At 39.5% G+C, this 11,566-nt stretch overlaps 1 protein-coding gene across 2 annotated transcripts in view; it reads right to left on the bottom strand.

Annotated features, from left to right (window-relative positions):
- The window catches only part of ctnnbl1 (catenin, beta like 1), an 86,467-nt gene that overhangs the window by 47,700 nt on the left and 27,201 nt on the right, over positions 1-11,566 (bottom strand). For both annotated transcript variants that reach the window (XM_046057517.1, XM_046057516.1), the window contains 4 exons: positions 6,046-6,137; positions 5,095-5,167; positions 3,946-4,004; positions 3,243-3,391 (listed from right to left, as the gene is read on the bottom strand). In XM_046057517.1, coding sequence (XP_045913473.1) covers positions 3,243-3,391; positions 3,946-4,004; positions 5,095-5,167; positions 6,046-6,137 — 373 coding nt within the window. The remainder of the gene's footprint in view (positions 1-3,242; positions 3,392-3,945; positions 4,005-5,094; positions 5,168-6,045; positions 6,138-11,566) is intronic.

Here is an 11,566-nt window from a genome sequence, read left to right on the forward strand (position 1 = left end):
CAGTAATTTATTACTGCACTTCCATAAAGTTGGGGGACAGTTTTTAGATTTAAAAAAAGAATGGTCATAACTGAAGCCTATATATCCTGACAGTGTGAGTCAAGCTCCACAATATCTCGATTCTATATTTCCCATGTTGGAATTCAAAAGCATCTTTATTTACACAATCTTTTACTATCTAGCGAACGTTCACATCTTTATCCAACACCTCCAATGTGTAATGCAAGATTTCTGTTAAACATTTGAAGTCTGAAGCCCAATCTGAGAAAAGTCTGATAACATCACTACAATCAGGGTTATTTTCTCAGAAAGCACCCTCCAGAGGCACAAAATACATTATACAGCTATTTTCACAGACTGAGTAGTAGTTCCTGTTAAGAGTAAACTGACCTTTATTTGCAAAAATACAGTGGAGTATCTCCTTAAAACTCAAACAGGTTTGGGTTGTGTGTGCTTCTGTAACATTGTTCTACTTCCTTTTGGATAGATTTTCATAAGGATTGTCTGTGTGTTTTTTTATTATAAAAGAAAATTCCCAAAAACATTTTTTCAACTGGTGTTTTGAATGTGTGATCTTAAATGATCTGGTATTTAAGCTTGTATGATACTGATGAAGTATACAGTATATTATAATGGGCAAAACAACTGTAGTAGTTATGACATACAATGCAAACTTCAGGCTCCAAAGCTCCTCCCTAGCTGACATGCACCTACTAAAAAATGTAGGGGCTACAGCGCCTACTGAGATGCAGCATGGGGACAGCTTGGGCTGCTTCTGTTTTCTCGCCAAAGTTTCTGATGGCAGTGGAGATTGTTGAGATTGTTGTTGATTCAAACAAAGTTCATGTTCTGTAGCCCCAACCCTGGGCTCTGTAAGTGTAGAATGAAATTTAACATATATATAATAATTCGTTTCTAAAACTCATATCTTGGTCTCTGTCTCCCTGGAGGATGATTTAACAGAAAATATTTTTTGCATTCCAATAATGAGATATTGATCCAAGTCTTAAATCTTCGTGTCCAATGATATGATTATCAGTGCAGAAGCTGTGAAGGTTTCATAATTGCGTGTAATGTGTCTTTATGACTCTTTAAGGTCACATCTCTGCCTTGCTGCACTCCACCAACTGTGTTGCTTCACTCCACCAAAGTGTTCAAATTTTCACAGTGTAGAAAGTAGGGCTGGACGATTTCACCTACAGTACTATACTAAATCATGATTAATTAAACATTTTACCTCAAATACGATTATTGAACGATTATTTTGTTTTGAATGTTGCCTTTTCTTGTTGTTGTTTTGCCCTCATAGTTCATTGACAATGTCTGTACTGCAAATATGCTCAATTATTAAAGCTGGGTTTATTATTTTTTTTCCATTCACAGATTTTAAAAATCGATTATCTGAATGTTAATTGATATGGTAATGTTGAAGTCCACATTACGGAGACATGGATCCCTTATATTTGGCATATCGCCGCTGCTAAATAATGACTGCTGCTACTAAAATTTCACTCAATTATTAATGTCAGTGCGGAACTACTGATTTTCACCCGCACACTGTGCGAGCACAGCAACACACGCCTGCTAGCTTCCTCTCCTCATTCATCAAAGGACATCTAAGTTACGTGACAGCTGCTGTCATAAGAGCAGCGGAGTTAACGTCAGGTCTTTGAAGGAGTGCAGTGTGTGTTCATCGGGAGTGAGTGGTGAAGCGAATGAGAGAAAGAGCGGCACAAAGTGACAAACAGCTACTGGGTGCTGCACGAGTAGTATACTTGTAAAAGAAGGTAGGCCTAACATGCTCCAGTACTGCACACAAGGACCACGTGGTATATCAATCAATGTTGAATATTGTCCTTTTAAAGAATATTTTCATTGCACTGAAGCACTTATTGCCCATCTGTTGTAAATTCCACCTTGTACTTCAGTATGCTGTAGGAGGTTAATATTACACCAGGAACATACTTTACACACAATGGATTTGTGTTTCAGAAAATTGTCAAAACAGTTCATCATGAACAAACCTTAAACCTTAAATGCTGTATTGCAATAAATACTTCTATCTTTGACTGAGTCTAATCCATAAAGGTGTGCAAAATAAATGGCCTGTACCATCACAAATTTCAATTTATTCAAGCTTGATCAATGCTAACCTAGCCTTACCTAACACTGTGTCTGTTGAAGTGACGCACCACGCGCAGTCTAATTTAAGATGAACTGCACTGCTTCAGCTGAGATTCAACTGATGCACCCACTCAAGCTAAATAAAGGTAACACACACAGCTGACTTTTAAGTTTCTTTTATCACAGCTTCCAGCAAGCTCACAAACAGACTATTCAAAACAAATTCATGTAAGAAGTTCTTCGCCACACTTTCCTCATCCCTCAATACTTATTTTTTATCAGAGAAAGACAGATGGTTTAACCATCTCGGTATATATTATATTACCATACAACCTGTTCTCATTTTGCAAGTACACTACGTTACTGCCCAACCTGTTGAGTGCAAGCTAGCAAACATGAATGTAAACAATGTACAATTGAAAATACTAAAACTATGCAAAAAAATTGCACATGTTTTATGAGGAAGAAATGTACTCAAAACATTTGTTAGATCTTGGTGATGCGTTTTGGAAAATAACACAATGCAAACATAACCTTTGTTTGTTTACAGGTAAATTACACACCTTCAATAACAAGTAACTAAAAGCTAACAGAGGGGAAAATATGTACAAATAAGAAATACTAAATGTTTTCAAGTGTGATTTATACTCCTGTTTAGGGTCTACGCTGTAGCCTACGACGTCAGCTACGCTATACTTGTGCGTCGCTGTCTGCGTCGTTCTGCAATTACATCACCAAACAGCGTCCATTGTGTTGACTTTTGCTGGCCGAGCAGGCTAATTTCCGGTTTAGCCCTCCGCTAACTTGAATGGGGGTAAAATTATATACGTGCGGCTGTTACAGACTTCAAATGTTATTGACCGAATGGATCACATTGATGATAGTGAAACGAGTTATTTTGTTTGGCTTGTGACGCTCAAATATTTTGATCCACCGTGTTATAGCTGCTAGATTGGCCGCAAGTAAAATTTACTTCGGGACACTTCCTGTGAGGCTACCCAGCCGACCAATCTACTCGTAGGCTACGCCGTCGATTCAACGTAAGTATAGAACATATAAAGTATAACTCACATTTGAGTCCCACTGCTAGTATTTCTTATACTGTACTACAGCCTCACCTAAGCATGAGATTCATTAGCTGAAGCCCTTCCCCTCTGAGAAAGCGGTCCCGATTGGCTGGCAACATGAGGCAGGAACACAGAGCATCAAAGAGGTTTTCCATCATCTCCTGCTCCTCGGCTGTGGACGGGTTGTGACGTTTGAACACCTGACAAGGTAGGCAAGAGCGGACAGCACTGACAAAGGGAGCATTTAGAAAGGAAACCCAGGCAGGCATGTTGCTTTTACATAAAGAGGATTAGAGTTGTTTAGGAATGTGAGCAGTATGAGCTCCTATAATGATAAGAGGGAATAAGTCTAGCATGATAGAAATATTAGCCAGGTCCGTATTATAATTAAGAGAACAAAATTAAACACTGTGGGAACATGCCATCATCCACTAACAAAATGCTAGTTAATGGTAGTTTCTAAACTATAATTTGGAGCCCACAAATGTCACATGATGCTCAGACCACATGAAAATTAATTTATGGTTTTTTAAATCATTTCATCATTCATATCATACGTATGGCTGAGGTAAATCATAAGGCTAAAAACAGGGTTACAAATTGGCAAAGGGTTAGACCAGGTCATGTTAAATCTTGGGCCTGGACATGTTCATGTTTGAGAAATTACTGAGCTTTACCCCCCTGCAAGGCTCAAATGGATGATGAATAAATAAGAAGAGCAAACTAAAAATAGAGAATAAAAGCAAAATCTTACAGATAGTTGCTGCAGTAACACATCAATGCCATCCATCTCTCCCAGTAGTTCTCTTGTATCTGTGGAAAAGAGAAATACAGATGGGGAAGACTAAAAGATAGATATGGAGCAACATGACAACCGGGAGATTAAATTGAGATGGTTGCAAAATCAGACATTTAGGTAGCGGAAGCCAGGGCCGAAAAAAAAAAAAGGTTTAACTGGATAGATGAAGGAAAGCAAAAGCGAATGGTAGGGAATGCCAGAAGTGCTATAAAAAGGCATATGATGCGCTTTAACACAGAGTAACACATTAGCCACGAAGGATATCCAGAGAGAGAAAAAGAGGAAAAACTAGGGCACTGAAAAATATATATCTACACAAATTATTCCATTTAGCACAGTCCAATTGTGCTTCTTAGTGGTCCCAAATGGCAGTGAGGGCCAAATGTCTTCAATTGGAGGATCCAACACCCAAAAATGCTATAAAAGTGGCAAAAGCCACAACAATGTTAACAACAATATGTTGTGCTTTGCATGCGTTACTTTGTCTAGACAGTAAAGTAAAATTCCATTTAAAAAATATGGTGAATCTACAGGGTCTTTATTAGTAGAGATGAGATTCTCATCCTCAGCAGCAAGTATTCTTTCCACATAAAACCTTTAGGCTGGTGTTTTATGTCAAATCAAAACAGCAGGAAGGGATAATTAAATTCAAATGAGCACATCCAGGATTTCCCCAAATTGTCATTTTCCTAATAGTAGTCATGTGATTTACATTATTCTTACTTCAAGACATTGATGGCATTATAATAGGGAACATTCATGTGAAAAACATTTTTTGTTAAATTGTATTTTGAGCACAGCAAGGACAGGAAAAAGGAGGAGAATGAGTCTAAAATGAAACATGTCTCCCTCTGTATAAAAATATGGCTTGTACCAATGATGAAAACTTGTCCAAGGACCTGATAGTCCTGTGGCCATATGAGGCACACAGGGTTTTAGTGAAGGAGTGAAATGGTAGAGAAGACAGCAAATGGATAAGGAGAGAAGAAGAAAAGAGATGTGAAGCCTGAAAAGGGGAGACCGAGATAAACAAATGGAAAAATGCAAAGGAGACAAATGGAAACATGAAAGTTAGCCACAAACCATTAACTGAGATGCACTTACTGTCATTATTTTGAAGCAAGATAGCCAGAATTTCAGAGCAGTACAGCTTGTTAGCATCAAAGGGCATCTTTGCCTTAGAGGGAGAACGAAAGACACTAAATTAAAATGACCACTCTTCTTGAGAAACTTTGTTCTCCAGAGTACAGAGTATTATAAAATCACCATGTATTCTACAACAAAATATGTATTTTTTTACTGTAAGCAGCCTAGTAAATTGTATTTGGCAGTTGTATACAGCATCATTAAATCTTTTAACTTCTGAATCAACTGGTTTCAGAGCTGGACTATCTGGCAGACCGGGCATTTTCCCAGTGGGCTGACACAACTGTCTTTTTAAGTTAAAATCTAATTTGAAGCAAGTGAAGAAAGAAAAGTTTGTTTCTAAAATGTCCTAGAACTGCCTGACATTATCTTGTAGAGTGATCCACACCAGTAGTGAGCATAGGTGAAATTACCTCAGCACAATTATTTAAAAAATGTGTTCACTTGTTTTGATGAACCGGAATTCATACTACACACAATTAGTTGTGGAACAGAGAGTTTTTTCAGTAAAAGGTAAAGAAAATAGCAAGGGCTGCAAATTAACGATTATTTTCTTCATCAATTAATAGTTTGGTCTATACGACATCAGAAAACAGTTCAAAATATCCATCACGTCCTTTAGCCCAAGGTGATGTCATAAAATGTCTTACAGATCAACACAACTTAAAAACTTCAATTAAACTTAAGAACTTCAAAATCTTTCATTTAGAATAATGTTAAGACAAGGAAGAACGGCACATTTTCCCATTTAAAAAGCTTAAACAAGAGAATATTTGGATTTTGAACTTAAATAATTACTTAAAACAACTAATTGATTATAACTATTTGCAAATTAAGTTTCTTATTTAATTATTATTATTATCAATTAATTGTTGCAGCTCTAAAAATGACTTTTTACCACATTTTTACCTTGATTCTCTTGAGCAACCACTGCATGAGTCCCTGCTGAGCTGCCTCGGTGCACAGGCCTGGTCTGAACTCTGCCACATTTTCTATGATAGCTGAGAAAGACAGACAATATCAAAAATCTAATTTCAACCATCACGTTTGGTTTCTGCCCTGAACCAAAAGGACAAATCAATATCAGTACCTAGATGGATCTTGCTAAGTGGACCGGGTATCTGCAAGATGTGACTTTTTTTTCTCAATTTAATTATAAAATTCAGTGTTTTCACTATCTGGGAAAAGGCGAGCATGGGTAAGCAATAGTTACCTCAGTTGAGGTATTGGACAGAAAAAGTTGGATTTGCGTTGCATTGATAATTAAGTATCACACACTACTGGTCAGATGTGTCAGACTTAGACTTTACATTAGCATCAGGCACATAACAGGTGGCTGAATGTAAGGGCAAAATCAGGGGAAATTTGTGATTTTTTTTAGCAAAGTTGACCAGATACATTCTGGATTGATGATGCAGAGGGAAAAGTAAGATGACAGGTTTGTAACATTTGTAAATTAACCTACAGTAAACTAACAAGAAGAAGAAAAATACATTTTTAGGAATGTTTTCTCCATGTTGTCCACCTAAGTACATACTACCACTTCAGTATTCTCAATCTATAATATTTTTTAACCAAAAATCAAAATTAAAGCCATGTATCACTCACAAGTTGATGCTACAAAAACACACTGAGAACTAAGATTTTGAAATACAAAATCTTTTTTTAACAAGGTTCGTCTGGGTTCTGTCCCAGCTACATCTAATTTTATCATTAGAAAGCTGTCTCTGCCACATGATATCTCTATCACAGCAGACTGCAGCAGGAGGAGGCACAGAGAGAGAAAGAGATTGGGGTTTAATGAAAGGAGGGAGGAGAGGAAAACTAAGAGGAAGGAGGGGAGGAATATAAAGGGAGGGGAGAAGCAGAAGGGAGGCAAAGGCGTGGGAAGACAAGTCAAAGATGAGGGATGAAAAGCCAAGGGAATGAGGGACACAAGGAGTGAAGGAATTAGGAAATTGGAAAATTTAACAAGAGCATAACAAACATACACTGTAGAGAGTTGTGAGAGAATAAGAAAGAAAGAAAAAAGCAACATCTGGAGAGAGGGGCTGCAGATTACAGGGGAAATGTTAAGAGAAAGAAACAGAGGAGAGCTGAGGGAGAGAGAGGAAGGGCCTTTATCAGTGATTCAAACAGAGCAGACCGACAGCATCCTGGAGGACAGCAGGCTCAGAGCAGAGAGCAGCCAAGGCAGACAAAAGGCTTATTCAAGCTTGGAGAGCTCCCTTGATAAAACACACACACACACACACACAAACTTGAATATAAGCAAGCAAGCACTGCTCCCTCGATACAACCCACACTCACACAGAGTCAAATACACACACCTAAACAGCCCTCCTGACACTCGGCCTCAATCTGGCAACAAAGAACAAAATCATCTCAGTTGACTCATTGAAAACAAAAAGAGCTGAGAGGCAGAAAAGTCTGATTCATGTGAGGCTAAATACAAAGACCATGACTTCTAAAACTATCTGCTGGCCAGTGCCCTCTCCTAGACCTTGTGCATGCATTTATTGCTGTCAAATCTATGCTAACTTGTATGGCTGACTTTCAGAAAGAGTTTTAAGTGCTTTAAGTGCTTACTTTTTGTCAAAACATTTAAATGAGTCAATGACAGTTTCCTTTCACTGTCACAGGGGACACACAGATAAAGAATACAAATACAATACAAATAAAGTCAGTCTACCCCCTCTGTGTGATGTCAACCCCAAGTCCTGGAGAACTCCTGACTCCTGAGAAATCCCTGTACTGCCCAAAGCTCTAACACTGGCTCATCCACACCTTAAAGGCCTACCTGCCTTTCACCATCTGTGTTCTTGTCTCTACTTGTCATCTTTTGTGGCCCAAGGACTGTCCCAATCCACAAGATTGCATTTTGGCAAGAACAGTTAAAATTCCCAGAAGTGTTCTTGACACGCGCATTTTACCGAGGATGCATCGGTTGGTAACTTGTGTGAACTTGAAGGCAGAGATTCTGAGAAGTTTTGAGGTGAGAAATCAACTGTGTAGATGTCGAATATTGGCAGTTTTATACGGCAAATCGAAAATGTGCTCTAAGGTTTTCCGAGTTGTAACGCTCCGCAACTGTCAGTGGGGGGAGCTAGGGAACCTAACGAGCCGGTGTCTAGCAACAACGGCAGAGTAAAACATGCACAGTGTTTCCCATACGTTAATTTATTTGTGGTGGCCCGCCACAACATCAACACTGACCGCCACATATTCATTTTCAATTTTGTTTTACTGGAGCCATTTAAAATCGTATTTCATTGCAAAGCGCCATAGCGCATTCGCGAAGCACATCCTCTCCCTCGTCTCTCTCTCTCTCTTCTGATCACCGCTGCATAAATCCGTCCTGCACAACACTGTCAATGTCAGAGACCCTGCTTAAAAAAAAGTTATTAGCATGCATGTAAGGTGCCTAGCTAATAAGGATAGCTATTAATGTTATAATACAGCTGGGTTGTCGAGCATGCTGTCCATAGCTGGTAATCAATATCAACTGCACACACACCATCCCGCGCTACAGTTACATTCATTCTGTGGGAAACACTGGATGCATATCAGAAAGTTCTGTGATGAAATCACACATTTCCTACACTTTGGAGGCTCATTTTCATTCCCTTTAATATATCTGTCAGATATAAACACCACCATATTACAGTGCATCCAGAAAGTATTCACAGCGCTACACTTTTTCCAAATTTTTTTATGTTACAGCCTTATTCCAAAATGGAGGAAATTCATTATTATCCTCAAAATTCTACAAACAATCCCATAACGACAATGCGAAAGAAGTTTGTTTGAAATCTTTTGCAAATTTATTAACAAGAAAAAAAAGAAAAAAAAACATACATATTCACAGCCTTTGCCATGACACTCAAAATTGAGCTCAGGTGCATCCTGAGTCCACCTGTGGTAAATTCAATTAATTGGACATGATTTGGAGGGCACACACCTGTCTATATAAAGGTCCCACAGTTAACAGTGCATGTCAGAGCACAAACTGAGCCATGAAGTCCCAAGAATTGTCTGTAGACCTCAGAGACAGGATTGTATCGAGGCAAAGATCTGGGGAAGGGTACAGGAAAAAATTCTGCAGCATTGGGGGTCCTAATGAGCACAGTGGCTTCCATCATCCCTAAATGGAAAAGGTTTAGAACCACCAGGACTCTTACTAGAGCTGGCTGCCCAGCCAAACTGAGTAATTGGGGGATAGGGGACTTAGTCAGGGAGTTGACCAAGAAACCGATGGTCCCTCTGACAGAGCTCCAGCGTGTCTCTGGTGAGAGAGCAGGACCTTCCAGAAGAACAACATCTCTGCAGCACTCCACCAATCAGGCCTGCATGGTAGAGTGGCCGGACTGAAGCCGTGAATGTCCTTGAGTGGCCCAGCCAGAGCCCAGACTTAAACCCAATTAAACATCTCTGGAGAGATCTGAAAATGGCTGTACACTGACGTTTCCCATCCAACTTGATGTAGTTTGAGACTTCCTGCAAAGGAGAATGGGAGAAACTGCCTGAAAATAGGTGTGCCAATCTTGTAGCATCATAATCAAAAAGACTTGAGGCTGTAATTGGTGCCAAAGGTGCTTTAACAAAGTATTGAGCAAAGGCTGTGAATACTTATGTACATGTGCTTTCTCTACTTTTATTTTTAATAAATTTGCAAAGATTTCAAACAAACTTTTTTTACATTGTTATGGGGTAATGTTTGTAGAATGTTAAGGAAAATTATGAATTTCATCCAACGCTATAAGGCTGTAACATCCAATGAAGATTGAGGTCAAGGGAACTGGACTTGGTTAAGAAAAACTAGAAGACATTTCGTCCCTCATCCAAGAGACTTCTTCAGTTCTGACTGACTGGTAGGGAAACTCAGCTATTTAACCTCTGGGATCGTTAGCTAGGATTGTCTTCACCTGAGGCCAAGAGGAAATGCTTGTTGATTTTCCTGGGAAGTGATGAAAGGGTCGCATTGTAAGTGGGGGATAAGTGGTGGCGTAGACCCCCTCCTCTGTTCAGCGACGGCTTCTCAACCCGGGTGTAGATGGCTTTCTTGACACCTCTGTCAAACCATCCATCCTCTCTGTCTAAAATGTGCACCTGGTGATCCTCAAACGAGTGTCCTTTATCCTTCATATGCAAGTAAACTGCAGAGTCTTGACCTGAGGAAATAACCTTTCTGTGTTGAGCCATGCATTTGTTTAGTGGTTGTTTAGTTTCCCCAATATACAGGTATCTGCATTCCTCACTGCACTGGATCGCATACACAAGATTGCTTTTCTTGTGTTTGGGTGTGCGGTCTTTGGGGTGTACCAATATCTGTCTTAGCGTGTTCTTGGGTTCTGGCCTCAGTTGAAGATACCAACGATGGTCGTTCAGACTCGGCCACGGGTGGTTTTAACAACCATGACGACTGTTGTTACTATTGTTTATGTGTATTATTGCTCTTGTTGTTAGATGACCAACAAACAAAATCCACCAAGAAATGTCACAAAAACAAAAAATTGTCTAACTTCATACTTCAAATTCAACCATGCAATGAATAAGAAACAGGTGAAATATTATCTAGAAAATGAATAAAATATGACACGGTGCTGTATAAAGAAACACTGAGATACTGCTTTGAATGTTACTTGGGTCCCCACTACTGAACAACAGGACTGCAACAGTCTCTGAAAGAGAAACAGTTCTTTCATTCTTGGCACCTGCTTTGTTGGCCAGTTTAACTGGTCTAGGATTCAGTGCAAAACATCCTAAATGTTTGAACACTGTACTTTTCATAAATTCAATGTGCTCGTCATTGTCACTTTTCGTGAACCGACAAATCACAGCCTGGATAGCTGGATTCAATGCGGCAGAATAACTTGAAGTTGTTAACTCATTACTTGAACCCTGAAAATTGTACACTGCTCAAAAAAATAAAGGGAACACTAAAATAACACATCCTAGATCTGAATGAATGAAATAATCTCATTAAATACTCCTTTCTTTACATAGTTGAATGTGCTGACAACAAAATCACACAAAAATCATCAATGGAAATCAAATCTATCAACCCATGGAGGTCTGGATTTGGAGTCACAAAATCAAAGTGGAAAACCACACTACAGGCCGATCCAGCTTTGATGTAATGTCCTTAAAAAAAGTCAAAATTAGGCTCAGTGGTGTGTGTTGCCTCCACGTGCCTGTATGACCTCCCTACAACGCCTGGGCGTGCTCCTGATGAGGTGGCGGATGGTCTCCTGAGGGATCTCCTCCCAGACCTGGACTAAAGCATCCGCCAACTCCTGGACAGTCTGTGGTGCAACGTGGCGTTGGTGGATGGAGCGAGACATGATGTCCCAGATGTGCTCAATTGGATTCAGGTCTGGGGAACAGGCGGGCCAGTCCATAGCATCAATGCCTTCCTCTTGCAGGAACT

Source organism: Micropterus dolomieu, linkage group LG08, assembly GCF_021292245.1.
Source record: "Micropterus dolomieu isolate WLL.071019.BEF.003 ecotype Adirondacks linkage group LG08, ASM2129224v1, whole genome shotgun sequence".
Classification (NCBI taxonomy): domain Eukaryota; kingdom Metazoa; phylum Chordata; class Actinopteri; order Centrarchiformes; family Centrarchidae; genus Micropterus; species Micropterus dolomieu.